This window comes from Brachyhypopomus gauderio, chromosome 4, assembly GCF_052324685.1.
Source record: "Brachyhypopomus gauderio isolate BG-103 chromosome 4, BGAUD_0.2, whole genome shotgun sequence".
NCBI classification, from domain to species: domain Eukaryota; kingdom Metazoa; phylum Chordata; class Actinopteri; order Gymnotiformes; family Hypopomidae; genus Brachyhypopomus; species Brachyhypopomus gauderio.
In genome coordinates, this window is record NC_135214.1 from 582,501 (window position 1) to 600,000 (window position 17,500).

General features: G+C 43.5%; 2 protein-coding genes across 8 annotated transcripts in view; one reads left to right on the forward strand and one right to left on the reverse strand.

The window, feature by feature from the left end:
• mcf2lb (mcf.2 cell line derived transforming sequence-like b) overlaps positions 1 to 5,842 on the forward strand; it is a 28,982-nt gene extending 23,140 nt beyond the window's left edge. For 3 of the 6 annotated variants that reach the window (XM_077001326.1, XM_077001328.1, XM_077001324.1), the window contains exons 25-31: positions 1,732 to 1,789; positions 1,881 to 1,972; positions 2,062 to 2,127; positions 2,464 to 2,538; positions 2,975 to 3,084; positions 3,172 to 3,279; positions 5,399 to 5,842. In XM_077001326.1, coding sequence (XP_076857441.1) covers positions 1,732 to 1,789; positions 1,881 to 1,972; positions 2,062 to 2,127; positions 2,464 to 2,538; positions 2,975 to 3,084; positions 3,172 to 3,267 — 497 coding nt within the window. In that variant the 3' untranslated portion in view covers positions 3,268 to 3,279; positions 5,399 to 5,842. Of the gene's footprint in view, positions 1 to 1,731; positions 1,790 to 1,880; positions 1,973 to 2,061; positions 2,128 to 2,463; positions 2,539 to 2,974; positions 3,085 to 3,171; positions 3,280 to 5,398 lie in introns of those variants that run through there. The other 3 variants (XM_077001325.1, XM_077001327.1, XR_013130245.1) reach the window with 3 other exon arrangements.
• A 186-nt stretch (positions 5,843 to 6,028) lies between these two features.
• phf11 (PHD finger protein 11) lies at positions 6,029 to 17,383 on the reverse strand. 2 transcript variants are annotated; one of them, XM_077001329.1, is made up of 16 exons: positions 17,207 to 17,383; positions 16,906 to 17,029; positions 16,564 to 16,668; positions 14,701 to 14,834; positions 14,552 to 14,589; positions 14,363 to 14,427; positions 11,300 to 11,322; positions 11,177 to 11,226; positions 10,374 to 10,507; positions 9,915 to 9,943; positions 9,695 to 9,756; positions 8,598 to 8,647; positions 8,401 to 8,494; positions 7,875 to 8,279; positions 6,888 to 6,959; positions 6,029 to 6,790 (listed from the first exon to the last, which is right to left on the reverse strand). In XM_077001329.1, exons 2-16 carry the CDS (start codon positions 17,026 to 17,028, stop codon positions 6,702 to 6,704), a joined length of 1,473 nt encoding a protein of 490 aa, XP_076857444.1. In that variant the 5' UTR covers position 17,029; positions 17,207 to 17,383; the 3' UTR covers positions 6,029 to 6,701. The 2 variants fall into 2 exon arrangements, with proteins under 2 accessions (XP_076857444.1, XP_076857445.1); XM_077001330.1 differs by having other exon boundaries at positions 10,374 to 10,468; positions 16,906 to 17,383.
• Between the last annotated feature and the right edge of the window lie 117 nt (positions 17,384 to 17,500).

The window sequence follows — 17,500 nt, forward strand, 5'->3', positions numbered from 1 at the left end:
AGTTTCAGAAGACCTGTAGCTCCATGTGGACTTTTACTTTACACTTGTGATTTTGTCGGTACTCAGTAGGTACACTACCGTTCAAAAGTTTGGGGTCACTTAGAAATGTTCTTATTTTTGAAAGAAAAGCAGTTTTTTTTCAATTTAGCTAACATTAAATGCATCAAAAATACACTCTATACAATATTAATGTGGTAAATGACTATTCTAGCTGTAAACATCTGGTTTTTAATGCAATATCTACATAGATGTATGGAGACCCATTTCCAACAACCATCACTCCAGTGTTCTAATGGTACATTGTGTTTGCTAACTCTGTAAGGAGGCTATTGGATATTTAGAAAACCCTTGTGCAAGTAGGTTAGCACATCTGAAAACAGTTTTGCTGATTAGAGAAGCTAAAAGACCTTCCTTTGAGCTAGTTGAGAATCTGGAGCATTACAATTGTTGGTTCGATTAAACTCACAAAATGGCCAGAAAAAAACAACTTTCAATTGAAACTCGACAGTCTATTCTTGTTCTGAGAAATGAAGGCTATTCCATGCGAGACATTGCCAAGAAACTGAAGATTTCCTACAATGGTGTGTACTACTCCCTTCAGAGGAGAGCACAGACAGGCTCTAACCAGAGTAGAAGGAGAAGTGGAAGGCCCCGCTGCACAACTGAGCAACAAGACAAGTACATTAGAGCCTCAAGTTTGAGAAATCGATGCCTCACAGGTCCTCAACTGGCAGCTTCATTAAATAGTACCCACAAAACGCCAGTGTCAACGTCTACAGTGAAGAGGCGACTCCGGGATGCTGGCCTTCAGGGCAGAGTGGCAAAGAAAAAGCCATATCTGGCTAATAAAAGAAAAAGATTAATATGGGCAAAAGAACACAGACATTGGACAGAGGAAGATTGGAAAAAAGTGTTATGGACAGATGAATCAAAGTTTGAGGTGTTTGGATCACACAGACGAACATTTGTGAGACGCAGAACAAGTGAAAAGATGCTGGAAGAGTGCCTGACACCGTCTGTCAAACATGGTGGAGGTAATGTGATGGTCTGGGGTTGCTTTGGTGCTGGTAAAGTGGGAGATTTGTACAAGGTAAAAGGGATTTTGAATAAGGAAGGCTATCACTCCATTTTGCAACACTATACCATACCCTGTGGACAGCGCTTGATTGGAGCTAATTTCATCCTGCAACAGGACAATGACCCAAAGCACACCTCCAAATTATGCACAAACTATTTAGAGAAGAAGCAGGCAGCTGGTGTTTTATCGGTAATGGAGTGGCCAGCGCAGTCACCAGATCTCAACCCCATTGAGCTGTTGTGGGAGCAGCTTGACCGTATGGTACGAAAAAAGTGCCCATTAACCCAATCAAACTTGTGGGAGCAGCTTCTGGAAGCATGGGGTGAAATTTCTCCAGATTACCTCAGCAAATTAACAGCTAGAATGCCAAAGGTCTGCAATGCTGTCATTGCTGCTAAGGGAGCATTCTTTGACGAAAGCAAAGTTTAAACTAGAAAATTTTTTCAAATAAAAAAAAACATTATTTCTACCTTGTCAATGTCTGGACTATATTTCTATTCATTTTGCAACTCATTTGATAAATAAAAGTATGAGATTTCAGGGAAAACACAAAATTGTCTAGGTGACCCCAAACTTTTGAACGGTAGTGTATGTACATAATAAATGCAGTAAGGCACTAAAAAGTCTTGATCGTTAATGAACTTGTCTTACAGAAGCCAGTCAGCACAAGACTACCGATCAGTTACCCTCAGAAAATAACTCACTTGACAGGTACACAAGCTCACACACACCCTTACAGGATCACACAAAACAAAACTAACAGACCTCATTGCAGCATATGGTTTATTTCACCAATGCACAGACATGTGAAATATGGGCAGAAGAACGGAGGGACGGAGAGACAGCAAACGGAGGAAGAACAACACAATGACCCCGGCGGCCCCAGAGACAAGGGTGAGGCTGGAGATAACGAGTGAAGAGTGTGTAATCCACCTGCATCATGGCTCAGCTACTCTTGCCTTAAACGTCTCTCCTGTGTACAGGTTCTTTTCCCAGCACTGAGACCAAAGCCAAGAGGCAGGAGATAAAAAGTGACCCGACCCCATTAGGTACCGCGTCCAAACCCGCACACACGGGCCTCTCTGATTTACTGCATCTGGTCTCCCAACTGACAGGATAGTTAGTGTTAATGTCTGTTAGTGTTAATGTAACTGATCTAAGGGATGTTGTCAGAGCTCCATCTGTGCTCATGAATGTGATGGAGCAACTGGTATTTCCTACGGTTTTTGTTTGTTTTAAACGTTCGAATAAATTCGAACTCTTACTTGAAATTGAGAGTAACCCAGGCATTAAGATTTAGATGGACCATATTGCATGAAGGGGACCTAACAGCGTGTGTGAGGAGTCCTGATGGTAAACTGACCTGAAGCTCATTTTCCTCTCAGAAACAGGACCACACCCCCATTTGGGTGGAGTCAGGCGCTTAAGTGCTTCAAACCTGTTTCAGAATCATAGGAGAGGTACACATTCAGTCACACACACACACACACACACACACACACACGCTGTGTTTGCTGGCATCTGCTTGTGGGTGTTTCATCCAGTGCTTTCCCCCAATGTCTGAGGAACTCAGTGGCCTGGCAGACACACACACACACACACACACACACACACACACACACACACACACACACGCATGCTGTCTGTCCTGCTGGTGTCAACGTCACTTGGCACAGGGCCGCCATGTTGCTTCCTGTCTGTTGCAGTAAAGCTCAGCTCTCGTTTCCACCATGTTGATGCCATCACGTTATTTCCCAGCTCTCCTGGCTTCTAACTGTATTGCCTTTTACATTTGACACTGTCATTTTCCAGAGGTGCATTCTCTCTCTCTCTCTCTCTCTCTCTCTCTCTCTCTCTCTCTCTCTCTCTCTCTCTCTCTCTCTCTCTCTCTCTCAGGTTGGACTAAAGGCTCTCTCTCGTTGGATGCTTCGGTAGAGCGTAACGGGTATCTCAGCACCGAGACTTCAGTGAAGTCCGACCCTGAGGGCGAATGGGAAAAGATAGTTGTATGTCCACTCTCTGTATGTGTGTGTGTGTGTGTGTGTGTATCTGCACATATGTGCCTGAGCATGTTTTGATCTGATCTATCCTAGGCTATAGAAGAAGACGGGTTAATCGAGTCCCAGTGTGTGAGGACTGCAGAGGAAGAACCCAAGATGAATACAGAACCAGAAGATGGACACCACTGAGAACTCCAGAAGGTACACACGCACGATACACGCACGCACGATACACGTACGATACACGCACGATACACGCACGATACATGTACGATACACGCACGATACATACACGCACGATACACGTACGATACACGCACGATACACGCATGATACATGTACGATACACGCACGATACACGCACGCACGATACACGTACGATACACGCACGATACACGTACGATACACGCACGATACACGCACGATACATACACACACGATACACACGCACAATACACGTACGATACACGCACGATACATACACGCATGATACACGCACGATACACGCACGACACACATGCACGATACACGCACGACACACACGCACGACACACACACGATACACGCACGATACACGCATGCACGATACACGCACGACACACACGCACGATACATGCACGATACACGTACAATACATACACGCATGATACACGCATGATACACGCACGATACACGCACGACACACACGCACGATACACGCACAACACACACGCACGATACACGCACGATACACGCACGCACGATACATGTACGATACACGCACGCACGATACACGTACGATACACGCACAATACACGCACGATACATACATGCATGATACATGCACGATACACGCACGCACGATACACGTACGATACACGCACAATATACGCACGATACATACATGCATGATACACGCACGATACACGCACGACACACGCATGCACGAAAATTGTTGACGTTGTTGAGGCCGTATACTCCAACGCTAGGAATCTAGCACTAGGACCATGGAGCGGTTATTTTCTGCTTTAGCGCTAGATTCGGCAAAGTTCACATCGCGCCAGAACAACTGAACAACACACACTTATAATAATTTAATGCCTCCCCTCATAAAATTCCAGACATTTAAAGACATTTTTAGGCCTTGAATATGGAAAACTAAATTTAAGACATTTTAAGACTTTTTAAGGACCCGCGGGTACCCTGAATGCAGATATTTGAAAGAGTTCATGTATTTGCGCTACAGTGAAATAATGCGTTTTTTCATAACCTGTAAGATTTCACTTCCAGTCTTCATTTTTGCTACATGATACATGTACGATACACGCACGATACACGCACGCACGATACACGTACGATACACGCACGATACACGCATGATACACGTACGATACACGCACGATACACGCACGATACATACACGCACGATACACGTACGATACACGTACGATACATACACGCATGATACACGCACGATACACACACGACACACACACGATACACGCACGATACATACACACACGATACACACGCACAATACACGTACGATACACGCACGATACATACACGCATGATACACGCACGATACACGCACGACACACATGCACGATACACGCGCGACACACACGCACGACACACACACGATACACGCACGATACACGCACGATACACGCATGCACGATACACGCACGATACATGCACGATACACGTACAATACATACACGCATGATACACGCATGATACACGCACGACACACACGCACGATACACGCACAACACACGATACACGCACGCACGATACATGTACGATACACGCACGCACGATACACGTACGATACACGCACAATACACGCACGATACATACATGCATGATACATGCACGATACACGCACGCACGATACACGTACGATACACGCACAATATACGCACGATACATACATGCATGATACACGCACGATACACGCACGACACACGCACGCACGAAAATTGTTGACGTTGTTGAGGCCGTATACTCCAACGCTAGGAATCTAGCACTAGGACCATGGAGCGGTTATTTTCTGCATTAGCGCTAGATTCGGCAAAGTTCACATCGCGCCAGAACAACTGAACAACACACACTTATAATAATTTAATGCCTCCCCTCATAAAATTCCAGACATTTAAAGACATTTTTAGGCCTTGAATATGGAAAACTAAATTTAAGACATTTTAAGACTTTTTAAGGACCCGCGGGTACCCTGAATGCAGATATTTGAAAGAGTTCATGTATTTGCGCTACAGTGAAATAATGCGTTTGTTCATAACCTGTAAGATTTCACTTCCAGTCTTCATTTTTGCAACAGTACTACTACCTTCAAAATGCTGTGGTTCCAGGAGCATCGATCATGAACACGGAGCAGCCTGTCGGGTCTCAGATACGCACCTACTGCTTCTGACGTTCTTCTCGTTCGTACCATCACAGAGCACAAAATGTCTAATGTTTTATATGTCAGTGTGTGGCCAGACCTCTGCAGCGTACGTGTGTTAGATTCATATCCCTTTAAGCAAAGTGAACGTCCAGTGTAAAACTGTTTAAGGTGGTTAAGGCTGATGCTCTCAGCACAGGAAACAAATGTCAGTTTTGTTTGCATGAGTATGGTCTTAACCTCTGTGAAATTAGCATATTATATATGCAGATATTACTGTTGTAACTGTGACTGCACTGGTCCACTTTATGTAAAGTCTGTTATGGTCTACAGTTGCTCTATCTTGTGTATTTACAGTATACATAAAAACTAAAAGCTGGATTTTGCAGCCTGGTTTCTACCCTGTGAAGTCTACAGATTAACGTTATAGCACAGCAGAGCAACTGGCCTGGTTCTGCTAGTGTGGATGCATCTGCCCCGGGCAGGAATGAGGGACTGTTTGCATTATACAAAGATCACACAGTACAAAGTCTAAATGAGGATGTAAGAACCACCACACACCAAATGTACATAATTAAGATTATATTGTATAAAATTATTTTGTTGGAAAGCATTGAGAAAAAAAAGTTTAAAACAAAAGGCACATTGGCTTTGTGTGTCCCAGATGCCCTGCCCGTCATCACGGTTCCTATGGCGTCTGTTCCCACATCGTTGTTGCATTAACTCCACCCATTACTGGTTTCAGGTTTTTTATGTTTGCCCTTGATACTTTGTGTCCCTGGTCATTGTTTTGTCTTCGTGTTGCCTGGCGTCCTGCTGTGTCCTGCTGTGTCCTGCTTCCATAGCTGTGACGGTGTCCCCATGTTCCAAAAACACGCATTACTGAACGTGATCAAATAAACACAAAGTACAAAACATATATGCATTCATGAGTTTACGCTTTCTACCAAATAAAAATTGAAAGCATAAAAAATGTCCATACCGAGAAAAAAAAAATCAAAAACCTGTATGGATGAGCAGAATCTGAGATCACATATATTTTGTCAATCTAGTGTCATGCAAAAGGTATAAAGTATTGCAAAACCCATCCATGAACAAATGCGACAGGAACATTGATGAATATCGATGAAAAAACTAAATGAACTAGTACAAGTAAATGTTTTTTTAATGCTACGTTAGCTCATGACGTCAGCTCCGGTGGTGAGCTCATGACGTCAGCTCCGGTGGTGAGCTCATGACGTCAGCTCCGGTGGTGAGTGTCTAGAAGTCCTCTGGCGTCCCTCAACACCTGCCTCTTCTTCTGCAGCTCCTGTATTTGTTCCTCCAAGTCTGCAAGCAGAAAGGTGACAACAGTGAACCACCAGCACTTCAGACGCTGCCGGCTGGAATAAGAGTCATGTGTCATGGAGTGAACATGGCGGTGAACCTTCTTCCTGTCGTCTGAAAATATCAGGCAGCTTCCCTGAAGCGTCCAGCATCCTGAGAGCGATGTTGTAGTCTGCAGGGTTCAGATCACCACAAGTCACGTCGTCATCCGCTTTGGCACAAATACGTCTATGCCAAATAGTACAGAGTAGTACTACCTGCTCAATAGTAACCAATGATGAAAGTACGCTAGAAACCATAATGAATACAGAGAGAGAAGGAGGGAGAGAGAGGGAAGGAGGGAGAGAGAGAGGGAAGGAGGGAGAGAGAGAGAGTGAAGGAGGGAGAGAGAGGGAAGGAGGGAGAGAGGGAAGGAGGGAGAGAGAGAGGGAAGGAGGGAGAGAGAGTGAAGGAGGGAGAGAGAGAGGGAAGGAGGGAGAGAGAGGGAAGGAGGGAGAGAGAGAGGGAAGGCGGGAGAGAGAGGGAAGGAGGGAGAGAGAGTGAAGGAGGGAGAGAGAGAGGGAAGGAGGGAGAGAGAGAGGGAAGGAGGGAGAGAGAGTGAAGGAGGGAGAGAGAGGGAAGGAGGGAGAGAGAGAGGGAAGGAGGGAGAGAGAGAGGGAAGGAGGGAGAGAGAGTGAAGGAGGGAGAGAGAGGGAAGGAGGGAGAGAGAGGGAAGGAGGGAGAGAGAGAGGGAAGGAGGGAGAGAGAGTGAGACAGATATAGAGAGAGACACACACACAGAGGGAAGGAGGGAGAGAGAGAGGCAGATAGAGAGAGACACACACACAGAGAGAGGGAAGGAGAGAGAGAGAGAGGCAGATAGAGAGAGACACACACACAGAGAGAGGGAAGGAGAGAGAGAGAGACAGACACACAGAGAGAGAGAGAGAGGGAAGGAGGGAGAGAGACAGAGAGAGAGACACACACACAGAGAAAGAGAGAGAGAGAGAGAGGGAGGGAAGGAGGGAGAGAGAGACACAGAGAGAGAGAGAGGGAAGGAGGGAGAGAGATAGAGACAGAGACAGAGAGAGAGGTATTAATACTCCACCCTGCTGCGTGGCCTGCCGGGTCTGCACCCTCTCCGCCAGGCCGATGAGCTGCTCCGTCAACTCCCCAAATATCACCTCCGTGCAGCCCAGCTCGCTGCACCTCCACCAGAACCGGGCAGCGGTGGAGTCCCTCTCCCTGGCTCCCTCCATGGGCTCGGCGGGTGGTGGCGGGCCTCGGGAGTCCAGGGGGTGGTCAGCGGAGCGGCCGGGCGACCCCGACGGGTCCGCGACACCGGCTCCACCAGGCGGGGGACAGTCGAAAGGCAGGCGCCTGGGCACGAGTGGGGCTGGGAGGGTGGAGGTGGAGTTGGGGGTGACCATGTCCCCGGCAGCAGCGAGAGACGGAGGCGGGTCACCACCTGCAGCAGCTGGGCCAGGTGACGTGGGACAGCAGTAACTGTTTTCTAGAGCCAACGGAGCACCGTATTATCAAGCTCACATTATAACACTCATTACAAAGAAATAATAACGTGTGTGTGTGTGTTTGTAGGGGATGGTTAACATTAGTATGAAAGAACATGAAACCTGATTCAATGGATGGTCCTGAGTCTATAATAACAGTCATTGGCACATTTTCATAGCGATGCTCTGATGGCAACAGACTTGGGGACTCAGCACTCTGGAAACAGGAGGAGAGTGAGAGGGGACCGGCCCGGTGTACAAACTGGAACAGTACTGACGGAGGGTGGTGGGGGGGGGGGGTTCTGTGTGTGTTCACTCACCAACTCTATGTCTGTTTCATCGCCATCTCCACCTTGGCAAGGGGGAACCCCTGGACAAAAGCAGACAGACAGTGTCAGAGGTCGGCTAAGGTCAGGCAGGTCAGTTAAGGTCAGGCGGGTTTCCATATAAATACATTTGACTTTGTTTCACATCAAGCAAATTTATCTGTTCACGGATCACCCATCTCAAAAAGTAAACCTGCTAACAAACATCACCTGGTCAGGTAATATTAACCCCCACAAAGCAACCATATGTCTCTGTATTTGTACAGAGTTGTGTCAAAAGGTACAGGAAACCTGATACAGCAGCGGTAACCTCTTCTCCATGTTGATTTCAACTTGTGCCTTGACACAGCATAAGAAACTGCACCACACAGTGCTGATTGGCTGCCTTTCCATCAACACTCACTTACTATTTGCATAAAGCTGGTTTGCATAAAGCGAAACTTTTCAATGCTCTCTCCTCTTGGTGCACAGCGTGCTAAACCCAGACACCACCACGCACGGCTTTGTAGAAATTAATAAAGAGGCGCAGCCAAAATCACCTCCCTTTGCTGCAATATAAACGCTCACTCCATGACTTTTACCACGGGGCAGTTGTGGCCTGGTGGTTAGGGAACTGGTCTTGTGACCGGAGGGTCGTGGGTTCGATTCCCAGACATGAGGCCATGACTGAGGTGCCCCTGAGCAAGGCCCTTAACCCTCAATTGCTCACTTGTATAAAAAATGAGAAAAATGTAAGTCGCTCTGGATAAGGGTGTCTGCCAAATGCCGTAAATGTAAATTATGACCATGATAATGCGCAAAAAATCGCAAAAAAATGTTTTGAGTTCGATTCGGTGGTCTGGATGGGTGAATGCACTATACTGCTAGATGAGACTTCACGGTCTACAGTTCATTTACTAGATTACACAACAGTCTGTTGCTCCTAGCTGATAGGTGGACCAATCAGAATTAGTCTTTCCATTGCATCATACACATTATGCAAAAAAAAAAATTATCATGTAACCTGATATGAAGTTCAAGCAGATTTTGTTTGAGGTTTAATCAGCATGGTCTTGTGCAGTATCAGGAGTGCACACAGTCCGATGACTCACCCTGGTTTCTGAAATGCACATTGACACCTTCTGACGTGGACGGTGCAGGTTCTCCCGTAGTTCTGTAGGAGGAGATAAGTGACTCTATGAACTTACAAAAAGCACGTAGCTGGTTAGGGTCAATGTCAACCATAGAGACTTTATAAATGAACCTCAAGTATTTAATAGATCACAGCTCTCCTCGGAGCAGTAATACTGCTGGCTGTGCTGGGCTACTGACCTTTTATCTCCAGAGATGGACTTGGAGTTCTGAGAAAACAAGACAAGGGGACTGAGATTACAACTGCAATACACAAACGTCAGCTACACAATGTTACCAATCATACAGCAGACATGACGGAAAGTTTTACATCAAAGAATTGGCCAACAGTATATCTAGCAATAGTATATTATTTTAAGACTGCAATTTCTCATTTTGGTATATTTGGTGCATTTTTGGCAAATAACATCTTGTTTCAACCTTCAAGAACAATGCTGGACACAACTGGTTTCATTCACAGCATCAGTAATCTGAATGGGCTGGCCAGAAAATTAAATTAGGCACTGGCTTAGCACAAATGTGGAGACACTTAAAGTAGAATGTTGTCCCAATTATCTACTAATGTATCTGACACAGAAAACGGATCTAAACGAAGAAGGCTTGAAGGGCACATTAGTTGTGGGATTTGGTGGAAGGTACCTGGTCCTGCTCTGGAGGGCCGTTATCCAGTGAAGGGGTGTTGTTCTGTGGAGGGACATTATTCTGTGGAGGAGTGTTATTCTCCACATCTGACTCTATTGGTGCAAGCACAGGATCAACCAGCCGTTCATCATCTGATGCAAAAAAGACTTCAGTTCAGAGCTCTTAAAATTAATCATTTGTTACATATTTATTACCAACCATCTCATATTACGCAGTGAATATAAAAAACTTGACATGACACACACAAACTGAAAAGCATCAGTTCAAAACTGGGATTCTGTCTTCACATGCGGTAAATTCAGGAAATGCTTTGACAGACGAGTTGATCAGACAAGTTGATCCTGGAACGGGTTCCCTGCACACTTTATTCTCAGACTGCTTCACGAAGCTACTTCATGAACAACTTTGACGAAATTATTCAGTTGAAATGCTTCTACAGAACTATACGTCTTGCAGATCAAAGATAGGAAATAATAAAGTAAATATCTAAATGAGTCAGTAAGAAGGAAAAGGAAAGAAGGAAAATATGTAGGCTACTATAATTTTTTTTAAACAATGATTTTCAAAACTGAAACTATTTAAGGGCAAATGTATGTTTAAATTTCTATTATTGCATGTCTAAAAATGCATAACAGAACATTGTGTGTTTAAACAATAAAAATCAACCGGAGAAACTTTAGTTAACCTTAGTTTGTCATCAATTATGAGAAAAATACAATCAGACTTTTGACCCTGTTTCCTAAATGAAAGACCCATAGAGTCCTGCTACGGGACACCACGGTCCTGCGTGATGTGGTCACCTGAGTCAGACGAGATCACATACTGAACTCTCCGCTTCTTACTCCTTGACCTGGAGTGACAGACTGGATCAGTGACACGAATGACGGCGCGATCATGAGATTAAAACTCACACTTATACTTACCCTGTTGATAAAGCAGATTCACTCTGTAAGAAATAACATAATTGTAAAATTAAAATAAGGTACAAAAGTCTAACTAAAATCTAGTTTAAAATAATACTATATTATCATATTATTTTGGACACAGAAACGTTACTCAATATTATTCTAAATAGACACACTTAAGAATGATATATAAACTGAATTATGTTAGAGAACTACTCTGCATCTGATGTCATTACTGGCCTGTCGGATCAAAGTTTATACCGGCATGCAGTGTGTAGTGTGAAGAACGCAGAAGACTTTTCACTCCCTTGCTCTGAGGGCCTACTGTCAATCACAGGAAGTGCATTGTCTCACAAAGTTTGAAACTAATCGTCTCTGGCCCTTTAAGTCTTAGTATCGCCTTTGGAATTTGTGAACAGACCTATATCGTAGAATGCCAGAAATCCTCTGACTGCATGGGGGTGCCCAAGGATACAGCTAAGCATTAGTTGTTACATGAAATGTCTTTGTTTTCGTTCTATATAGCCTTTTGTCAAATAAAATCATCCTAATTTCTGTTAATAAATATTTTTAAATGATGTATGCGTATTAACAATAGGATTCTTCCTTACTACACATTAATAAATCACACCCTGCAGTTGCACAATCCAAATGAGGGAGCTGAACACAGGGAAAAAAAAAACAATTCAGCCGTTTATCATTTCATCTTGTCGCGGTGCGTCTCGGCAAGTAGCCCTATAAACATTTTTTTTGCTGTTTGCTTTTTAAGCCCCGTTACTTGAACCTTTACTTATAATTTTTTTGCTGTTGTGTGGCAAATTGCTTTTATACTTTCAGGCAGGCGTATTTTATTTAAAATATTTTTGACATTTTGCACAGTGCCTGTCTGACAGTTTGATATGCGCACTGCACGTGACTTTTTTTTGTTAATGTTCTCTAACGTTTCATTAATTTTTTTATAAGTAAATAAAATAAATAAATAATATAAAAGCCGAATAAAGTCAACCTACCATGTTTATTCATTTATCTGTGTTTTAGGTTTTTCCTTTGAAGTGGAAAGAAGTTGTCAGTCCTGCCTCCCTCCTGTCGGTCATGTCTTCTGTTTGTCTTTTATTTTGAAATTTCCCAGTTGTGTCTGTCTTCACTCCCCTGCCCCCTCTTATTGCTTTCTGCTGTGTCTTGTTGAGTCCCTTGGTTGGTTAGTGTATTTAAGTCTTGTGTTTAATCTCTTGTGTTGTCGGTTATTGTAAGTACCTCTTGTTTGTATGCGATTTGGTATCTTGGTCTTTTGTGTCTGTAATACTAGTCTGTATGTACTCCTTGTATTTTGTATTCCCTATTAGATGTACTTTGTGTGACTTTGGTTTCTCTAGTGATTTTGCTTGTTGATGTCTTTGCTTTTATTTAACCTTGTCCACCCAGTTATTTCTGTTAGTGTTGTTTGGTTCATATGTTAGGTGTTTGATTATTCTTGGTGTATGTTTTGTGTGCTTTGTGTATTTGTATCAGTTTTGTCATTAAATTCATTGTTCAGTCCGCACTTGCGTTCAGCCCTCTCTCCTAGTTGTTACAGAAGTCCTGAATGAGAATCCCGTTTAAGGCGCTCTAGGAAAAAAAACCTGATTCGACTAATAGTCAACTAAAGAGAAAATCTGACGAATCAGATTAGACTATGAAAATCCTTAGTTGAAGACACCTCTACTGGTTTCTAACCCTTTTTAGGGGAAGCAGATCTTAAAGACTTGGATTCGTTCTAATAAAGAAAATGATCAAATTGTAGCTGAAGAATACAGGACTATCTGATCATGGACCCAACAACATTCAGTTTCTGGAACTGGACAATCTACACTGTGCTATCAGGACATACGTTTGAACAGAAAATTTTAATCCTGTCTCATTATTATTGAAATGATTGTGTGAATTGTGTGTTCCATATTAATGCATATATATTATTGATCATATTTCCCATGGTACTATGTTAGTTCCATATGAGATTAATATCAAATCTCTTTTATTCTTATTAGTGTAATGTAACGTAATGTAATCTGTTTATTGTTACTACTAAGTTGATTACCTCCTCAGCTCCAGTATGGTGAGTTAAGGAAGTCATAGATGGCTTTGGAAGTGTGAATACTATTGAAATGTCTTAACTAATATATCCTGACAAACCAACTCTTCCTTATTCCCAAGTGATGTACCTATAGGAAAAGTATATACTTTTCCATGTCTGTTGATATGTAATTAAATTTTTCTATCTTTGCCATGGCCATGCCATATCTTAGTTGTTACATAGCTTTTGTTTCCAACTGGAGGGAAATGCCTTAACTTAATATTCATAGTCATGACAACTAGTCCCTCCCTTTTCGCAACTCCCTTGGATCAATACTAAAACTCCGTAACCTAGAAAAAAAGTTAGTTGAATTAGGAGTTGGAAAGAAGCCAAAACATCACTACAAGAAATGTGCCTGGATTTCCACGAAAACGTCAATCTCAAGGAACCCAAGAACCAAGTATATAAGTATATATAAGCCTAACATATGTTTAGCCGTGAGTTCGTTTAAACTCACATAATTTGCGTGTCGCAAAGTTATCTTAACTCTCTGAACCTAAACCACGTTTTCGACCTTATGCGTCGTATGCATTACAACGTTAAATTGTTGATATCTATTGATCAATAAAATCTGCATTTGTTCATTAAACCAACTACTGTGGCAAATATATTTCAACCAGTGGTATTGGGTCACTGCGCAGACTCTGAACTTCACCTTCGGTAATGAGACTGATATATCATCATTTCATCTATTCCAGATATCAAATACATGTTTCCCTGAAATTTCAGGGTGGTGCCCCCTTATAATTATTTATAATCAATTAATACATTGCTACAACTGACTGGATTGCTGATTGCAGCATGGCAACTCTTCACTAGTGAACAACCCTTCACTAGTGAACAACCCTTCACTATGTTGGACATCACACTCTTGCACAGGGAGCATTATGCTGTTAGCACGGTGTGATCTGAAAGGGGATCTGAAAGGTTTTAATGTGACGTGTGCACGCAGGTGTGTATAGTTTACTGACTCCAGATGAAGTTTCTCCATGATTGGCTGCCCCATTCCTCTCTGTACTGGCACACGGTTGACCAGCTTCAGGGACAATAATTTACCAAAAGAACAAACACAAGCAAACACATCAAAATCTCATCAACAACATCAGCTATCACCTAGACATTTTAGAGGAATGATTGCATACAGAGCCAACAGCACTTACCAGGTCTTTTTGGATACGCGTGGTATTTACAGTATAGCCTACGAGAAAAAAAGAAATGCTTTCATAAATGACAATATAATAATGATATACAGTTCTATTTCAGAAGAGCTCCGAGTGGTTCTGGTAGGTAAGAGATTACAGGTTCGTACATATAGGAACCTTGTGCCGAGTTCTTCACAGGTTTGGCACGTGCTTCTCTGGCACATGGGTAGTGGTAGGATCGCGGGCAACTCTTAACCTCACACCCAGCCGTCGCACCCTTCTTCTTACAATAGTTGCATGTCTGGATATCATAATCACAATGCAGTAGCACACAGTGTTATACAGATACGGGAATTATCAGCGGTAATAACACGGAAAGGCATCGGCATCTTACGTAAAGGTTACGCTGGTATATGCCATTGACATCCACGTCGTCATCCAGGTGTCATCGACAGGTGACAGTGGTATATGGCACTCACGTCGACATCTTATGTACAGGTGACAGTGTGACATCGACATTTTACGTATGGCTGAAAAACTGCGTTAAAGTTGGTGTCACGTTCGCACATTCGAAGTTCTTTCTTCAATAACTTTAAGACAATATTAGCAAAAGTGCCAAAATATGTTTTTTTTTCTGGCAACCAAAACAAACACCTAAAACTTTGTTTATGTCAGGAAGAGACATATTTTAAATAGACGAGTGTAGACGATTGTAGACAGTACTACTCTCACCGCTGCAAAGTCTTAGCTGGTTATTTACACCATGTGGTGGTGAGTTTATATCTAAGAATTTCAACAGCTTTTAAACGGCCCATCATACGTCCACAAACTAATTGTATTAGACTACATAAAGTGCATGTTAAACAACAACCTACAACTCTTTGGTGTCTATTTATACATTATTTATGAATTTCAGTAGCTTTTGAATGTTTGTATTTTTATTGAACATGTGGTAGCAATGTTGAGCTCGTCCTTAGAATAAAAGGGACAACTTTCCATAGGCAAGAATCTGTGTTGGGTAATTGAATCAATGGCAATGGAACTTTTATACAAAAAACTGCCCACCACAAACAGGGATAAAAGTTATTAATACCAATATAAGATGTAGTTGTTTAGGATGCAAAAAAACGCGCAGTGCTCAGTGGCCTTTACGATCCTTCTGGCTTTTTGGGTTTTAAGCAGGAGGTGTCAGAAAAGTTACGTGTTAAGGTTTATGCAAAGAAAGAACGTAAATATCATCTGTAGCGTCTTTAAGTGCGTGTAAACGAGGGGAGTCTCTGCAGAGGAGTCTGAATTCAGCACAACACCTGCATCATCTAATAGGCTCCCGAGGGCTTTCGGAAGAGGAAAACAACATGGAGACTCACTTGCTACTAGCACCTATAAATGACTTTCAATAGCTTTCAAATGAATGTGCTAGCTAAACTTAGGCACAAAGTCAAATGATATAGACATAGGCACATGCCAGTGTCTGAAAACAAAATGTCATCGTCTGCCACTGTCACCGATGTGAGTGCCACTGTCACCGATGTGAGTGCCACTGTCACCGATGTGAGTGCCACTGTCACCGATGTGAGTGCCACTGTCACCGATGTGAGTGCCACTGTCACCGATGTGAGTGCCACTGTCACCGATGTGAGTGCCAGTGTCACCGATGTGAGTGCCACTGTCACCGATGTGAGTGCCACTGTCACCGATGTGAGTGCCACTGTCACCGATGTGAGTGCCACTGTCACCGATGTGAGTGCCACTGTCACCGATGTGAGTGCCACTGTCACCGATGTGAGTGCCAGTGTCACCGATGTGAGTGCCACTGTCACCGATGTGAGTGCCACTGTCACCGATGTGAGTGCCAGTGTCACCGATGTGAGTGCCAGTGTCACCGATGTGAGTGCCATATGCCAGTGTCACCTGTACGTAAGATGCCGGTGCCTTTCCCTTTCCCTCTCTGAATTATTAATCAAATAGAGCTCATTTTCTTAAGTGCTAAAGTGTGTGTGTGTGTGTGTGTGTGTGTGTAATAGACATACTAGTTTTTTGCCTCTCCTGTACTCTTTCTTTACATCATCCACTTCAAAGCCAAACAGGTCATCAAAAGTTGGAGACAGCTTGCTGTAGATCCCAGAAGCATAAATCTGAGAGAGAGAGAGAGAGAGAGAGAGAGAGAGAGAGAGTGGCCTTTTATTAATGAACTCACAGATTTCAATGCAGTCACTTATTTTATATGTCTGACACTCCATAGAGACACGTTATGAATAAACCTAGCCTGGGATAAGACGATAAAAAGACGTTTTATATTTTGCACCAGTAAACGACCACAGTTGTTGTACAAATAATCTCTGTAGTGACCAACGTGAGCACAGCGGACCCACCAGGCAGTTCTGATGAGCGGAGACTCCGTCTTTAGAGGACAGGGCGCCTGTGACTTTGCTCTCCTCGGACCTCTCACACAGGATACAGCACACGTCGGAAGGACTGGACCCGTCCGGCTCCATACTGCAGAGAAACAGAGGCGCTCCGAATCAGCGGTCTTCCGAATCAGCGGTGTACCAAATCAGCGATGTTCCGAATCAGCGGTGTTCCAAATCAGCGATGTTCCGAATCAGCGATGTTCCGAATCAGTGATGTTCCGAATCAGACTCCGAATCAGACTCCCAGTCAGTGAGGACGAACCTCACTCTGCAGTCGGACCGCTTCTCTTCAGTTTCGGTTTCATTTCCCCCGCACCGGCCGCACCTCTCGACGTGTTAGGGGAGGTGGTTCATGTTAGTGCACTATGCTCCCTCGAGATTAGGGTGCCTACATAGTCGCTAACTAAACAAGGAACTGACCCAGCTCTAAACAAGTAGAGTTTTGAGACGTGCTTTTGACATTATCGCCACCTGGCGGTCTGGAGGCGGTGACACTACCTGTATACTTGTATTCCTAAACTGTACATACATTTACTCTTTCTTTTATGGCATTTAA

What these genes read in the sequence shown, in the direction of transcription:
- phf11 (XM_077001329.1), bottom strand. Translation starts at nt 17,028, where the DNA reads ATGGAGCCGGACGGGTCCAGTCCTTCCGACGTGTGCTGTATCCTGTGT. An exon ending in TGTGCATTTCAGAAACCAGG is followed by an intron (nt 8,648 to 9,694) that starts GTGAGTCATCGG and finishes GCTTTTGTCCAG; the next exon opens with GGGTTCCCCCTTGCCAAGGT. An exon ending in AGGACCATCCATTGAATCAG is followed by an intron (nt 8,280 to 8,400) that starts GTTTCATGTTCT and finishes CGTTGGCTCTAG; the next exon opens with AAAACAGTTACTGCTGTCCC.